We start from the raw sequence: 17310 nt of genomic DNA on the forward strand, positions 1-17310 counted from the left end.
CGTCCATCGCCATTACCCGCACTGCGCATGCTTCAGATCCCGCCCCTCATTCATTCTGATTGGTTGGAGGACCAGCCGCTCCCGCTCGGTCCTCCAGCCCCGCCCCATCTTGGTCCGGAGCTGCCGTCAATCGGTGCCCGGGCATTGTGATGTGGAGCATGCGCAGTGTCATTGCTGTCCTTGGCGCTTGTTTGTCCCGGAGAAGCGGAGTCAGCGTTAGGCGGTGGCTGGGAGGATTTGGAAACACTTTGTGGATCCGCAAACCCTTCAGAATCATTGTCAGCTCCCTGGTTTGCAGCTGCGGGGCTTCTCCCTCCCTCCCTCCCTCCCGGGAACAGGCCCAGGTTAACGGCCCCATCCTGGCTCAGCCACTGGAGGATGGTTCACATCAGAGGATGGGGGAGGGGGACAATAAATAAGAGGTTACACTTTGGCCTCAAATCAATGAGGACTCTGATCTCTGGGAAGGAAGGAAACCCTGGGAGGTGGGCGGGGAGGATTCACAAACACCCGCTGGAGGCCCCAACACCCCCAATAAGACCCATTGGTTTTATTGTCAGTCTGCAGACAGGAGCTGGAGAACTGAACCCTGTAAGAGTTTTAACAACACCAGGTTAAAGTCCAACAGGTTTATTTGGTAGCAAACACCATTAGCTACCATTAGGTGTTTGCTACCAAATAAACCTGTTGGACTTTAACCTGGTGTTGTTAAAACTCTTACTGTGTTCACCCCAGTCCAACGCCGGCATCTCCACATCAGAACTGAACCCAGACAGAGGAGAGGGAGGGAGCAAACTGGGAGTGGAGAAAAGAAATGGTGAGATGGGTTTGGATTTCAGCCCAGGGAGGAGGGAGAGTGTGTGGGACAGGAATTTATTGATTTGGGGAACAAGAGAGGAAGAAATGTTCCAGAGAATTAGAATTGCCTGTTCAAAATTTCTATCCTGGACTGACAGTGATTAATTTTGTAAACTCCTTTTACAGGTGAGGTGAAGAAACATCACATCAAAATCAGACAGAGTCTCGATTCACTTGGACTTAAATATCCTCAGACTTTGAACGTGGAAGGAGAAATGTTTGTCTTCTGTCTGGAGGAGAAGATTTCAAACATCAGTGTGACTGAAAAAGCACCAAGATACACGCACACCCGAGTGAGAGTGTTTCAGTGAGTTGACTGGAAAGAGCTTTATCCAGTTACGCAGCCTTAAAAAAACATCACAGCATTCACAGCAAGGAGAAACTATACACGTGTTCTGTGTGTGGATGAGACTTCAACTGATCGTTTAACCTGGAGAAACATAAGGACACCAGCACCATGGAGAAACCGTGGAAATGTGGGGACTGTGGGAAAGGATTCAGTTACCCTTCCCTGCTGGAAAACCATCGGCGCAGTCACACTGGTGAGAGACCGTTCACCTGTTCTGTCTGTGGGGAGGGATTCATTCAGTCATCTGGCCTTTGGTCTCACCAGAGAATTCACACTGAGGAAAAGCCATTCACCTGCACCTCCTGTGGGAAGAGGTTCAGGCATTCTTCAGCACTCACTGTGCACCAACGCACTCACACCGGGGAGAGACCATTCATCTGCTCCGTGTGTGGGAAGGGATTCACTCAGTCATTCCACCTGCTGTCACACCGGCCAGTTCATACTGGGGAGAGGCCGTTCACCTGCTCCGACTGTGGGAAGGGATTCACTGGGTCATCCCACTTACTGTCACACCAGCGAGTTCACATTGAGGAGAAGCCATTCAGCTGCACTGACTGTGGACGGAGTTTCAGACAGGCATCCTCCCTCGTTGCACACCAGCGAATTCACACTGGGGAGAGACCGTTTACTTGCTTTGTGTGTGGCAAGGGATTCACAGTTTTACCCACCCTGCTGAGACACCAGAAAATTCACACTGAAGAGAAGCCATTCAGCTGCACTGACTGTGGAAAGAATTTCAGGCAGTCATCCAACCTCACTGCTCACCGACGCACTCACACTGCAGAAAGACCATTCACATGCTCCGTGTGTGGGAAGGGATTCAGTCGGTCATCCAACCTCTCTGCTCACCAGCGAGTTCACACAGGGGAGAGGCCATTCACTTGCTCCGTGTGTGGGAAGGGATTCGCAAAGTCTTTCAACCTGCTGGCTCACCAACGCACTCACACTAAGAGGCCATTCAACTGCTCTGTGTGTGGGAAGGGATTCACTCAGTCACAATGGCTCCTGAGACATCAACAAGTTCACAAGTGACTGCAGGGGTTGGATTTTGCTGTTTTTGCTGCTGTTCAGTATTGACAGTCTGACAATATTTTATTTCTGCTGATGTTAACAAACCCTATAACTAGCTGGAATTTAATATTCTGGAAGTGTCACTGATTTTCAGGGCTGCAATGCCACTTTTTAAAAGCACCACCAGTGATCTTCCCCCTTAATTGAAGAACTCTCAACAGGAACCTGTTTAGAATAAAGTTAAGAACTTTTGCTTCAATTCTAATTTGATCTTTGGGCAAAATCTACAAATCATTCTCTGAAAGATCCATCTGCAGGGCACAAAGTATTTATTTTCAATGCTTGTATTGAGATTTTCTGGAAAGCTACTCTTTGATTTTTAAGGGCTATGTTTTGGTTTCCAGGGCATCGTTTTCCATTCTCAGTAACTCCTTTATTAGTGATGTAGTCACGTAGTAACATTACCTTTTGTGTTTCTGTTAGTTTACTTCTTTGAATAAGATAGCACAAATACTGAAGACTGTGTATATATTAAATCTTTTAAATTGGAATCTATGAATGATATTTTTTGTTAACTTATTTTAAAAATACTCCCATACTCTCTTTCCAAAATGAGAATTCTAACTATTGGACACAAGGTAACTGAATCAGATGTTTACTGGTTCAGACGGTGGAGCAGGAAAAATCTCTCCCGATTCTGATCTTCATTGTGTGTGGATTTACATTGATAACCCATCAATAACCTCACTACACCAGCTGAGATCAGCTCTGACCGGGGATTCTGTATGTTGTCTGTGAACGTTAAACTGCAAATAAAAGCAGTTTAGAATATGAACCTGGATGAATGGATCTCAATTTCTAATGTGACGACCCAAGTGATTGGTAAGTATGTTCACAATATCTGGTTACTCAAATTCCTGAGCTGTAAACCCCACCTTCTGAGATATATAAAAATAATCAAGACTTGTTCAGCAGAATGGGGAAAGCTCTGCCGATGGTTGGCTCATTCCTTTTGAGGCTCACACTGCTATAAAACTAGTTCTGTAGCAGGAAGACACAACTCCTCCACACATCATCGATAGGCTGCTGAGTCAGTGAACTTCTTTTCTCAAAATAGGTGGCAAAGCTGTTCCTCCAATTTGAGACTCTGTCTCTGCAGATGTAGCAACATCGGGAGAGACAGAATCTGTGATTGGAGGAGATGGTCCTCACAGTTTCTGTCTCTCCCATGTACAGGATGATTTATTTTCTTCCAGTAGTTCCTCCCAAGACAGAATTTCTGCGGGCCTTTTGGCAAGTCATGTTGCAACTTTATAGAACCTCAGTTAGGCCGCACTTGGAATATAGTGTTCAATTCTGGTCGCCACACTACCAGAAGGATGTGGAGGCTTTGGAGAGTGGAGAGGGTACAGAAAAGATCTACCAGAATGTTGCCTGGCATGGAGGGCATTAGCTATGAGGAGAGGTTGGAGAAACTTGGTTTGTTCTCACTGGAACGACGCAGGTTGAGGGCGATCTGACAGAAGTCTACAAGATTGTGAGGGGCTGGGCAGAGTGGATAATCAGAAGCTTTTTCCCAGGGTGGAAGAGTCAATTATTCGGGGGCATAGGTTTAAGGTGCGAGGGGCAAGGTTTAAAGGAGATTTTTTACCCAGAGGGTGGTGGGTGCCTCGAACTCGCTGCCCGGGGAGGTAGTGGAAGCAGATACAATAGTGACTTTTAAGGGGCGTCTTGACAAGTACATGAATAGGATGGGAACGGAGGGACATGATCCCCAGAAGGGTAGGGGGTTTCAGTTCAGTCGGGCAGTGTGGTTGGTGCAGGCTTGGAGGGTCAAAGGAATGTTCCTGTGCTGTAATTTTCTTTGTTTTCTTTTGAGAGTGAATTCACCATCCACAGCCGTTTATTTTGAACCATGGTTTGAAATATTCTCACTCGGGGTTTAAGGCTTCCAGGCATAATACACAGATTTAGATCTTACCACCAAACACCAGAAGTCTGGATGTTGTCCAGAGGATGAAGTTGGAGTCTGTGTGTGAAGTTGGAGTCTGTGTGTGAAGTTTGAGTCTGTGGTGAAGCTACAAATGGGCGGCACGGTAGCACAGTGGTTAGCACTGCTGCTTCACAGCTCCAGGGTCCCAGGTTTGATTCCTGGCTCGGGTCACTGTCTGTGTGGAGTTTGCACATTCTCCTTGTGTTTGCGTGGGTTTCCTCCGGGTGCTCCGGTTTCCTCCCACAGTCCAAAGATGTGCGGGTTAGGTTGATTGGCCAGGTTAAAAATTGCCCCTTAGAGTCCTGAGATGCGTAGGTTAGAGGGATTAGCGGGTAAATATGTGGGGGTAGGACCTGGGTGGGATTGTGGTCGGTGCAGACTCGATGGGCCGAATGGCCTCCTTCTGCACTGTAGGGTTTCTATGATTCTATGATATCCTCATCTGAGTTACAGATTTAAATGTGATTGTCCAAACTAGAAAACATATATAATTTGACTCTTTTTAAACCTGATTCACCACACCCTGCCACACTAACTACAAGAGATTGTTTTTGGGACCAGTTGTTCTGTTAAAGTCTGGGTTGTTCTCAATGATGACAGTTTTAACCTCTCCATAACCTGTCCTAACCCTTCTGCCCTCCAGGGGGCTCTGTTTTTCTGATGGTGACATTCCCTGTTTACCCAGTCAGCCCTTGAATTGTTTGTGAATCCAGTCACATGTCGGTTAGACTGGATCAGGGCGGCAGATTTCCTTCCTTAAAGGGCATTAGAGAACCAGATGTGTTTTTACAACAATTTATTCATGCTCATCAATATTTTTATTGAAACGTGGTGGGATTCAAACCCAGGTAACAAAATCATGATAATAAAAAGAGAAAATGCTGGATAAACTCAGTTTTATTCAGAATTCCAGCATCTGCAGGATTTTGCTTTATCTCCAAATCATTCCCCTGGATTACTCCTGCTCTGGCTCTAATTCCAGTTAGCTCAGACAACAAAAACAGGTTTCACAAAATCACAAACAATTCCCCCTCAGTATATTTGGCTCTAATTCCAGTTCCAGAGTCCGACAACTTTCTGTATTTCCCAGGGGGAGAAAGAAAGAGTTTTCCTCACAGATGTTGTCCAGAGGATGAAGTTTGAGTCTGTGGTGAAGTTTGAGTCTGTGGTGAAGTTTGAGTCTGTGTGTGAAGTTTGAGTCTGTGGTGAAGCTACAAACAGAAGCTGTTCTGTTTCAAATCAAACTGCGGGACTTGGAAGAAAATGATGGGAAGAGATTTTGCAAAGTCCCCTCCCCCACTCCCTCAGCTGGCAGCCCAGCACGCAGGCGCAGAGAGCGCTGCTGAGCCGAGCTGTCCGGAGCAGGTGCAGAGAGCGCTGCTGAGCCGAGCTGTCCGGAGCAGGCGCAGAGAGCGCTGCTGAGCCGAGCTGTCCGGAGCAGGCGCAGAGAGCGCTGCTGAGCCCAGCTGTCCGGAGCAGGCGCAGTGCGGCGGCCGCCAGCGGTCGCTCTCGATCTCTTTTTGGAGCAGCAGCCGCCGGAGAGAGAGGGGGGAGGGGGAGATCACCGAGCGGCTTCTCGCTCTGGCCGGAGCCGCCAGCCGGTTGCCTGGAAACCGTGGCTGGAAGAGGTGCAGGGGGAGGGGAACAATGGGTGGGGGCGGGGCTCCCGTGTCCGCGCGCCCGGGCCTGCGCACTGGAACCACAGGACGTCACATCGGGACAGACTTATTCCTATTGGCTAATTCAGGCTGGGTTCCATTGTGCCGTCACAGTGCGGAAGTTGGCCAAAGATTGAAACTCCCTCCTCTGGGCAACATCTGGGAGGAAATCAATGTTTCCTCCTTTCCATTTCTTTTCTCATTCTGGGGGAAATTGGGGACTTGCAGCAACTGAAGGGAAAGGAAGTGAATCCAGGGAGGCTGCAGACTCTGGAAAGCTTACAGACGAAGACCGGATTCAGGAACAGGACGAGGCCCAGGTATATGTTTCTTTCTCTCTCAAAGACACTGACATCCTTTAGTTCCCTCAGTTTGACATTTATTTATCTGGCTAATAGGATAGCCTCTTACCCAATGTTCACAATTAAAGAGGGAGTTTTCCCCCAGAAGAAGGCTAACATTTGAATGAAAAATAAATTTGGATGGGAGAGAGAGATGTTACTTATGATCCCCTATTTTTTGTCTTAAAAGCAGCCACACTGCTGTATATTTCGTTTCCCAGATGCTTCGTCTGAAGCCCATTCTCTCATCTGCCTCAGTGAATATGTCGATGATAGTTTGTAGATCAGACAGGTATTTTTTTCATTCATTTGTGGGACATGGTGTCGCGAGCTGGCCAACATTTATTGCCCATCCCCATTACCTGAGAGCATTTGAGAGTTAACCACATTGCTGTGGCTCTGGAGTTACATGTAGGCCAGACCAGGTGAGAACAGCAGATTTCCTTCCCTAAAGGACATTAGTGAACCAGATGGGTTTTTCCGACAATCGACAATGGTTTCATGGTCATCAGTAGGTTCTTAATTTTTTAAATTAAATTCAAATTCCACCATCTGCCGTGGGAGGATTCAAACCCGGGGTCCCCAAAACATTAGCTGAGTTTCTGGATTAATAGTCTTGTGATAATACCACTAGGCCATCACTTCCCCCCCAGAGTCTGTGTACTGCAGCCTGATGACTGAGATTGGGCTGGTCTTGGTTCTGGCCTGGAGGGGTGGGACATTGAAAGCTTCCCACTGGTCCAGTAGGTTAGCTCGACTCCAGCAGGGAGCTTCATGGTGCTGGGGTGGAGTGTTGCTGCGGGGAAGGTGGGGATGAACGTTGGTGCAATACGCAGCCCTGCTTGACCCCAGTTTGCACTCATACTGATCGCCTCACCATAGGAAGGACGTGATTGCACTGGAGGGAGTGCAGAGGAGGTTCACCAGGATGTTGCCTGGGATGGAGCAGCTGAGCTACAAGGAGAGACTCGATAGGCTTGGATTGTCTTTTTTAGAGCAGAGAAGGCTGAGGGGAGACATGATTGAGGTGTATAAGATTGTGAGGGGTATGGACAGAGTGGATAGGAAGCAGCTGTTCCCCTTAGTTGAAGGGTCAATAACGAGGGGGCATCATTTTAAGGTGAGGGGCAGGAGGTTTTGGGGGATTTGAAGAAAAATGTTTTCACCCAGAGGGTGGTGGGAGTCTGGAATTCACTGTCTGGGAGGGTAGTGGAGGCGGGAAACCTCACAACCTTTAAAAAGCACATGGATGAGCACTTGAATGTTTTGACAGTTCAAACGCCATCAGCCAAGTGCTGGAAAATGGACTAGTGCAAATTTAGTATAGTTTTGTCAGTGCAGACTCGATGGGCTGAAAGGCCTCTTCTGTACTGTATGACTCTATGACTCGTGAACTCGCTGGTGTTTCTGCAGTCGGGATGACTGAGTGAATCCCTTCCCACACACGGTGCAGGGGAATGGCCTCTCCCCAGTGTGAACTCGCTGATGTGTCCGCAGGGCAGATGACGATCTGAATCTCTTTGTGCAGTGAGAGCAGCTGAAAGGTCTCTCCTCAGTGTGAATGCGCAGGTGGGACATCATTAGCTGAGAGCTTTTGAAATCCCTCCCACAGTCAGAGCATTTAAAGGGTCTCTCTTGGGTGTGAATGACATTGTGCCTCAGCAAGTAGGGCAACTGACTGAAACCTTTCCCACACACAGAGCAAGTGAACGGCCTCTCCCCAGTGTGAACTCGCTGATGGCTCTGCAAATCAATTATCTTATCATCATAGAAACCCTACAGTACAGAAAGAGGCCATTCGGCCCATCGCGTCCGCACCGACCACAATCCCACCCAGGCCCTACCCCCATATCCCTACATAGTTTACCCGCTAATCCCTCTAATTTACGCATCCCAGGACACTAAGGGGCAATTTTTAGCATGGCCAATCAACCTAACCCGCACATCTTTGGACTGTGGGAGGAAACCGGAGCACCCGGAGGAAACCCACGCAGACACGACGAGAATGTGCAAACTCCACACAGACAGTGACCCAAGCCAGGAATCGAACCCAGGTCCCTGGAGCTGTGAAGCAGCAGTGCTAACCACTGTGCTACCGTGCCGTATCCCTTCCCACACCGATACCGCTACCGTATCCCTTCCCACACACACAGCAGGTGAACGGCTTCTCCCTAGAATGACTGCGCCGATGAATCTCCAGCTGAGATGGAAAACTGAATCCTTTCCCACAGTCCCCACATTTCCACGGTTTCTCCATGGTGCGGGTGTCCTTGTGACTCTCCAGGTTAAACAATCAGTTAAATCTCACACAGAACATGAGTACAGTCTCTCCCCGCTGTGAATGCTGTGATGTATTTTCAGGCTACGTAACTGGTTAAAGTTCTTTCCACACTCAGTGCACTGGAACACTCTCACTCGGGTGTGTGTGTCTCGGTGCTTTTCCAGTCACACTGATGTTTAAAATCTCCTGAAGCAGACAGAGCAGAGAAACATTTCTCCTTCTAGATTCTAAGGTCGATGATATTGAGGTCTGGATGAATTGAGTGACTCTGTCAGATGTTGATACGATGTTTGGTTTGAGATTTCTGTCTGTAAATCCTCACCTTCTGATATCCTGTCAAACGAATTTACAAAAGTCATCACTGTCAGTACAGGATAGAAATTCAGAACAGACAATTCTAGTTTCTATGGAACATTCTTTCCTCTCTCATTCCCCAAAAGCTGTGAATCTCCATCCCACACACTCTCCCTCCATTCTCACTCTGCTGTATCTAATATTCACCCTCCCAATTCTCCTGAAGCTGCTGGTTGAGGCAGATTGACAGATCCATGCTCACTGCTTCCTGTCCTGGACACAGGGAGCTGAAAATCTCCATGCAGGCTGCCAGATAGATGTCTATAATACTGGATAAAAGTGTAATATACAGGACATTACTTGAGTAGTGGTAGAGCCGGGATTTGAGGAAGACTTATATTTAGGTAGGGAGAGCACATGATCTGGAACTCACTGCCTATGAGGATGGAGGAACAGAAGATGTTCAATCATTTCAAAATGAAATTGGGTGGGCACTTGAAGGAAATAAAACTTGCAGAGGAATGTTGATAGAGAGATAGAACAGGATTCTACAGAGAATCAATCTGCAGTCCATAAGATGACGTGGAGATGTCGGCGTTGGACTGGGGTGGGTACACAACACCAGGTTCATCAGGTGAGTGGCCATTCACCTGATGAAGGAGCAGTGCTCTGAAAGCTCGTGCGATCAAATAAACCTGTTGGACTTTAACCTGGTATTGTGAGACTTCTTACTGTCTATAAGATGGACAGGTTAGGTTGATTAGCCATGCTCAATTGCCACTTAGTATCCCAGGATGTGTGGGTTGGGGGGATTAGCAGGATAAATTCGTCATACTACTGGGAGAGGGCCTGGGAAGAACGCACTGTTGGAGAGTCGGTGCAGATTTGATGGGCCGAAAGGCCTCTTTCTGCACTGTAGGGATTCTGTGACTCGAGTTACCCAATAGACTCCTTCTGTGCTGCAGTGAGTTTCTGACTGGAAATATATAATGTAGCTGCAGTAATATATTACACAACTAGAAATAATAAGGAATGGAAAGGGGGAGAAAAGAAAGTGTTTTACTCACAGATGTTGGCGACAGGAGGAAGTTTTAGGTTTTCTGAAGTTCAATCTTCATTCACTCAAAGCCCGTGCTCTGATTGGCTGGAGGACAAGAGTCCTTCCAGTCCTCCAACTCTTCCCATTGGTCAAAACCTAAGCTTGCAGGTCAGGGAGGGTGGGCACTGCCCCGCACATACACAGGTTCCCCTCTCCCTTTGGACATGCGCAGTCCCTGGCCGGGGGGAGGGGGAGGTCACCGAGCGGCTTCTCAGTCTGGCTGGTGCCGTCAGCCAGTTGCCTGGAAACCTTGGCTCCAGGAGATGCAGGGAGAGGGGGTGAGTGGGTGGGGCTCCCGGGTCCGCGCGTCCCTGGCCTGCGCACTGGAACCCGGAGACGTCACCACGGAGCACAGTGATTCCTATTGGCTGATTCAGGCAGGGTTCCATTGTGACGTCACAATGCAGAAGTTGTCCAATGAGCTTCAGGCTGAATCTTCCTCCTCTGGGCAACATCTGGGAGGAAATCAATGTTTCCCCCTTTCCATTTCTTTTCTCATTCTGGGGGAATTGGGGTCTTGCAGCAACTGAAGGGAAAGGAAGTGAGTCAGTCGGTTTCTTCCACGCATTATTTGTCCACTGATGTAGACATATATCTGTCTGGCAGCCTGCAGGGACATTTCCAGCTCTCTGTGTCCAGGACAGGAAGCAGTGAGCGTGGATCTGTCAATCAGCCTCAATCAGCACCTTCAGGAGAATTGGGAGGGTGAATATTAGATACAGCAGAGTGAGAATGGAGGGAGAGTGTGTGGGATGGAGATTCACAGCTTTTGGGGAATGAGAGAGGAACGAATGTTCCACAGAAACTAGAATTGTCTGTTCTGAATTTCTATCCTGTACTGACACTGATGACTTTTGTAAATTCCTTTTGCAGGATATCAGAAGGTGAAGATTTAAAGACGAATATCAAACCAAACGTCACATCAAAATCTAACATAGTCACTCAGTTCATTGGGACCTGAATATCATCGACCTTTGAATCTAGAATGGAAATGTTTCTCTGCTCTGTCTGCTTCAGGAGATTTTAAACATCAGTGTGACTGGAAAAGCACCGAGACACACACACACTGAAACATGCACACACCTGAGTGACTGTGGAAAGAACTTTAACCAGTTAAACAGCCTGAAAATACATTGCAGCAGAGAGACCGCACCCATGTTATGTTGTAACTGAACTGATTGTCAAGCCTGGAGAGTCACAAGGACACCCGCACCATGGAGAAATTGTGTAAATGTGGGGACTGTGGGAAAGGATTCAGGTTCCCATCTGCACTGGAAACTCATCAGCGCAGTCACACTGGAGAGAGACCATTCACCTGCTGTGTGTGTGGGAAGGGATTCACTCAGTTATCCCATTTACAAACACACCAGGGAGTTCACAGTGGAGAGAGGCCATTCACCTGCTCTGTGTGTGGGAAGGGATTCAGTCAGTTATCCAACTTGCTGAAATACAAAGTCACTCACACTAATGAGAGGCCCTTTAAATGCTCTGACTGTGGGAGTGGTTTCAAAAGCTGTCAGGATCTGGTGTCCCACCAGCGCATTCACACTGAGAAGAGACCGTTCAGCTGCTCTCACTGCACAAAGAGGTTTAGAACATCATCCAACCTGCGGGAACACCAGCGGGTTCACACTGGGGAGAGACCGTTCACCTGCTCTGTGTGTGAGAAAGGATTCTCTCGGTTAAACAATCTGCTGACCCACCAGCGCATTCACACCGGGGAGAGGCCGTTCACCTGCTCTGACTGTGGGAAAGAATTCACTCGATTGAGCAATCTGTTGACACACCAACGGGTTCACACCAGAGAGAGACCGTACACCTGCTCTGTGTGTGGGAAGGGATTCACTCAGTTGCCCAACCTGTTGAGCCACAAGGTCACTCACACCCAAGACAGACCCTTTAAATGCTCTGACTGTGGGAGTGGCTTCAAAAGCTCTCGGGAACTGATGGTCCACCAACCCATTCACACTGACGAGAGACCGTTTAGCTGCTCTCACTGCTCAAAGAGGTTTAGGAGGTCATCCACACTGCGGAGACACCAGCGGGTTCACACCGGGGAGAGACCGTTCACCTGCTCTGTGTGTGGGAAGGGATTCAATCGATCATGCAACCTGCAGAGACACCAACAAGTTCACAAGTGATTCCAGGGGTTGGATTCTGCTGTTGGTGAAGTGGGAGGGTCGGAGAGATTCTTTCTGCTGGACTGGCCGGTCTCACGACTTTGCTTCCAGTGGGCTGATGCTCTTTGAGCCTGGGAGAGCACATTTCCACTGAAATGATCCACAAAAGCTGATGAAGGACATTTATTTTATCCTGGATAGTAAAGAGTGCTTTTCCTGCCACTACAGGTAGATCTGAAATAAACACAGAAAGAACTGGAAAAACACAGCAGGTCTGGCAGCATCTGTGGAGAGAGAAACAGAGATAATGTTTCACGTCCAATGTAACTCTACTTCAGAACTAAAGAGAGGGAGAAATGTAATTGGTGGGAAAGGGGGAGAGTCGTGTAGATGGTCAAAGAACCACGACAACAATAATTTTTGAATTCCATAATGGCAATATTAGCTTTTAAAAGCAATGGTGACTAAGAATTAGGCATGCTGGGATTTTTGGTCACCTTATAATTAAAAACAGATGCAGGCTGCAAAGTTACTGTGAGTGATGACCTGGTCTGGAACTGTGACCTGAAGCTTCCTGTGTTGACCAAATGAACAAAGAACAAAGAAAATTACAGCACAGGAACAGGCCTTCAGCCCTCCAAGCCTGCACCGACCAGACTGCCCGACTGAACTGAAACCCCCTACCCTTCCGGGGATCATATCCCTCTATTCCCATCCCATTCATGTACTTGTCAAGACCCCTCTTAAAAGTCACGACCATATCCGCTTCCACTACCTCCCCCGGCAACGAGTTCTGGGCACCCACCACTCTCTGTGTAAAAAAACTTGCCTCGTACATCTCCTTTAAACCTTGCCCCTCGCACCTTAAACCTATGCCCCCGAGTAATTGATTCTTCCACCCTGGGAAAAAGCTTCTGACTATCCACTCTGTCCATGCTTCTCATAATCTTGTAGACTTCTATCAGGTCGCCCCTCAACCTCCGTCGTTCCAGTGAGAACAAACCAAGTTTCTCCAACCTCTCCTCATAGCTAATGCCCTCCACACCAGGCAACATCCTGGTAATTCTTTCCTGTACCCTCTCCAAAACCTCCACATCCTTCTGGTAGTGTGGCGACCAGAATTGAACACTATATTCCAAGTGCGGCCTAACTAAGGTTCTATAAAGCTGCAACATGACTTACCAAATTTTAAACTCAATACTCTGGCCGATGGAGGCAAGCATGTCGTATGCCTTCCTGACTACCTTCTCCACCTGCATTGCCACTTTCAGTTTCCCCAGGAGATAGAAATTAGAAGCAGGAGTAGGCCATTCGGCCCTTTGCGTTTATTCCACCATTCATTATGATCATGGATGATCATCAAATTCAATATTCTGATCCCCCCCGCACCGCCATGTCCCTTGATCCCTTGAACCTCAAGAGCTCTATCTAGTTTATTCTTGAAATCACACAGCGTTTTGTCCTCAACTACTTTCTGTGGTAGTGAATTCCACACATTCACCACTCTCTGGGTGAAGACATTTCTTCTCACTTCATTTCTAAAAGGTTTACCTCTTATCTTCAAATTATGACCCCTAGTTCTGGATTCACCACCATCGGGAACATCGGGAGAAGGCTGACATTTAAGGAGACAGTAAATATAGGACAGAGATACATCTAATGTTGTTACATGGTACAGATTAGATATATTATTTATGGTTCTGTGATAAAATACATTTATTATTTCTAGCCTTGTAATATACCACTGTAGCTACATTATAAATTTCTAGTCAGAGTCATTACCGCACAGGCGGAGTCCATTCAGTAACTCGAGTCCATGCCGACTCTCTGTAGGACAATACAGTCAATCCCACTCCTCTATAACGCTGTTTCCCTTCATGTTTATTTCCTTCAAATATCCAACCCAATTTATTTGAAATTATTCTTCTCCACTTCCACCACTGGTGTGATTTTCTGATTATGCCAATCGCTGTCTAAATAAAGTTCTTCCTTGCACATCCCCCACTCTATCTCTGATTAAAAGATACAGTACTCTCTATCAAAAATTTTGTATACAGCTAATTGTGCATCTGGAGAGATATATGTACATTTACTGAATTAAAATGTTTGGGTGTCTGACTCCAGAACCTTGTATCGATAGATCAGCACGACTCATTCATTAGAATTGGGAGGGTGAATATTGGATTCAGCAGAGTGAGAATGGAGGGAGAGTGTCTGAGACGGAGATTTTCAGATGTTGGGATTTTATGTATTCATTAGTGTCACAAGTAGGCTTACATTAACATTGCAATGAAGTTACTGTGAAAATCCCCTAGTTGCCACACTCGGGTGGACTGAGGGAGAATTTAGCATGGCCAATGTACCTAACCAGTACGTCTTTTGGACTGTGGCAGGAAACCTGAGCACCCGAAGGAAATCCATGCAGACACGGGGAGAACGTGCAGACTCCGGACAGACAGTGACCCAAACTGGGAATTGAAGCCAGGTCCCTGGTGCTGTGAGAGAGCAATGCTAACCACTGTGCCAAATGAGAGAGGAAAGAATGCTCCGTATAAACTCGAATTGTCTGTTTTGAATTTCTATCCTGTTCTGGCAGTTATGACTTTTGTAAACTCTTTTCCAGGATATCAGAAGGTGAGGATTTACAGACAGAAATCTCGAACCAAACATCACATCATCTGACAGAGTCGCTCAATTCATTGGGAGCTGAATATCATCAGCCTTTGAATCTCAAAGGAGAAATGTTTGTCTATTTTGTCTGCTACAGAATATTTTAAACATCAGTGTGACTGGAAAAGCACCGAGACACATGCACATCTGAGTGAGAGTGTTTCAGCTTTAACTAGTTACACAGTTTTTCAAAACATTACCCTTTGGAACCGGGAAAGACGCTACACGTGTTCTGTGCGTGTGGACACCTCAGTTGATTCTTGAATATGGAGAGTCACAAGGACACCTGTACCATGGAGAAACCATGGAAATGTGCGGAATGTGGGAAGGGCTTCATTACTCCATCAAGCCTGGAAAGTCATCGACGCATTCACACTGGGGAGAGGCCGTTTACTTGCTCTGACTGTGGGAAGGGATTCACTCAGTTATCCCACCTGCGGACACACCAGCGAGTTCACACAGGGGAGAGACCATTTATCTGCATTGACTGTGGGAAGGGATTCACTCAGTCATCCAACCTGCTCGGACACCAGCGAGTTCACACTGGAGAGAGGCCATTCATCTGCACTGAGTGTGGAAAGGGATTCAGAGATTCATCCACTCTGCAGAAACACCAGAGAGTTCACACTGGGGAAAGACCATTCACCTGCTCTGATTGTGGGAAGCGATTCCGAGATTCCTCCACCCTGGTGAGACACCATCAGTTTCATACCGGGGAGAGACCATTCATCTGCTCTGACTGTGGGAAGGGATTCACTCAGTTATCCACCCTGCAGACACACCAGCGAGTTCACACTGGGGAGAGACCATTCACCTGCTCTCAGTGTGGGAAGGGATTCACTCGGTCAACATCCCTGCTGAGACACCAGCGAGTTCACAATTGCTGACACGGGTTGGATTCTGCTGTTGATCACATCCAGGACTGAACCATGTTCATTCTGACAGTTGGTGAAGTGGGAGGGTCAGAGGGTTTCTCTCTGCTGGACTGGCCGGTCTCCCAACTTTGCTTCCAATGCTGATACTCTTTGAGCCTGGGAGAGCACATTTCCACTGAAATGATCCACATAAGGCGATGAAGGACGTTTATGTTATCCGGTTGTAAATAATGTGTTTCCCCCCCTACTACATGCAGGCCTAAAATAAATGCAGAAAGAACTGAAAAAATGCAGCTCGTGGAAAAAAATATTCTGGAGCAAAAGAGAAAGGGAGAGGTAATGGTTGTTGTAAATAAATAAAGCATTGGTCCAGAGTAAGTTTAATGGCTGAATAAAGGACAGCCTTCCCTATATCTCTCCAGATAAGGCAATTGAAGCCTGATCCACACACACGTGTATGGTCTCTCCCCGCTGTGAATGGTGCGATGTTTTTTCAGGATGGGTAACCAGTTAAAGCTCTTTCCATAGTCAGGGCACTGGAACACTCTCACTCAGGTGTGTTTGTATGTGTGTGTTGGTGTCTTTCCAGTCACACTGATGTTTAAAATCATTTGAAACCCCATTTGGAATATTGTGAGCAGGTTTGGGCCCCATATCTGAGGAATGATTTGCTGGCCTTGGAAAGGGTTCAGAGGAGGTTCACAAGAATGATCCCTGGAATGAAGAGCTTGTCATATGAGGAATGGTTGAGGAATCTGCATCTGTACTTGTTGGAGTTGAGAAGGATGAGGGGGGATCTTAATGAAAGTTACAGGATATTGCGAGGCCTGGATAGAGTGAACGTGGAGAGGATGTTTCCATTAGTAGGAAGAACTAGAACTAGAGGGCACAACCTCAGACTAAAGGGACAATCCTTCAAAACAGAGATGAGGAGGAATTTCATCAGCCAGAAAGTGGTGAATCTGTGGAACTCTTTGCCGCAGAAGGCTGTGGAGACCAGGTCATTGAATGTCTTTAAGACAGAGATAAATAGATTCTTGATTAATAAGGGGATCAGGGGTTATGGGAAAAAGGCAGGAGAATGAGGATGAGAAAAATATCAGCCATGATTGAATGGCGGAGCAGACTCGATGGGCCAAGTGGCCTAATTCTGCTCCTATTTCTTATGGTCTGAACCGACAGAACAGAGAAACATTTCTCCTTCTAGATTCAAAGCCGATGATATTCTGGTCGCAAGGAATCAAGTGACTGTCAGATCTGTACGTGAAGTTGGAGATGTCTGTCTGTAAATCCTCGCCTTCTAATATCCTGTAAAAGGTGTTTACAACAGACATCACAGTCAGTACAAGATAGAAATTCAGAACAAACAATTTTAGTTTCGATGGAACATTATTTCCTCTCTTATTCCCCAAAAGCTGTAAATCTGAATCCTTTTTATTTATTAGTGGGAGAAGTTGGTTTACATTAACATTGCAATGAAGTTACTGTGAAAGTCCCCGAGTTGTCACACTCCGGCACTTGTTTGGCCATGCCAAATTCTCCTTCAGTGTAACCAATGTGCCTAACCAGCACGTCTTTCGGACTGTGGGAGGTGACCGGAGGAAACCCATGCAAGCACGGGGAAAACATGCAGAGTCCGCAGACTCAGTGATCCAAGCTGGGAATTGAACCCTGGTCCCTGGCGCTGTGAGGCAGCAGTGCTTTCCGCTGTGCTGCCCTTTACCCAACACTCCCTCCATTCTCACTCTGCTGTATCTAATA

At 47.1% G+C, this 17310-nt stretch overlaps 1 protein-coding gene across 1 annotated transcript; it reads left to right on the forward strand.

The window, feature by feature from the left end:
* The first annotated feature begins 5963 nt into the window (after positions 1-5963).
* Positions 5964-15900, forward strand: LOC144484157 (uncharacterized). Its single transcript, XM_078202700.1, has 2 exons — positions 5964-6189; positions 14628-15900. The coding sequence occupies exon 2, from the start codon at positions 14941-14943 to the stop codon at positions 15559-15561; it is 621 nt and encodes a 206-aa protein (XP_078058826.1). The 5' UTR covers positions 5964-6189; positions 14628-14940; the 3' UTR covers positions 15562-15900.
* Positions 15901-17310: the final 1410 nt, after the last annotated feature.

This window comes from Mustelus asterias, unplaced genomic scaffold, assembly GCF_964213995.1.
Source record: "Mustelus asterias unplaced genomic scaffold, sMusAst1.hap1.1 HAP1_SCAFFOLD_94, whole genome shotgun sequence".
Taxonomy (NCBI): Eukaryota; Metazoa; Chordata; class Chondrichthyes; order Carcharhiniformes; family Triakidae; genus Mustelus; species Mustelus asterias.

Bases quoted from the DNA above. Each gene is read 5' to 3' on its own strand.
- LOC144484157 (XM_078202700.1), top strand. From the start codon at position 14,941: ATGGAGAGTCACAAGGACACCTGTACCATGGAGAAACCATGGAAATGT.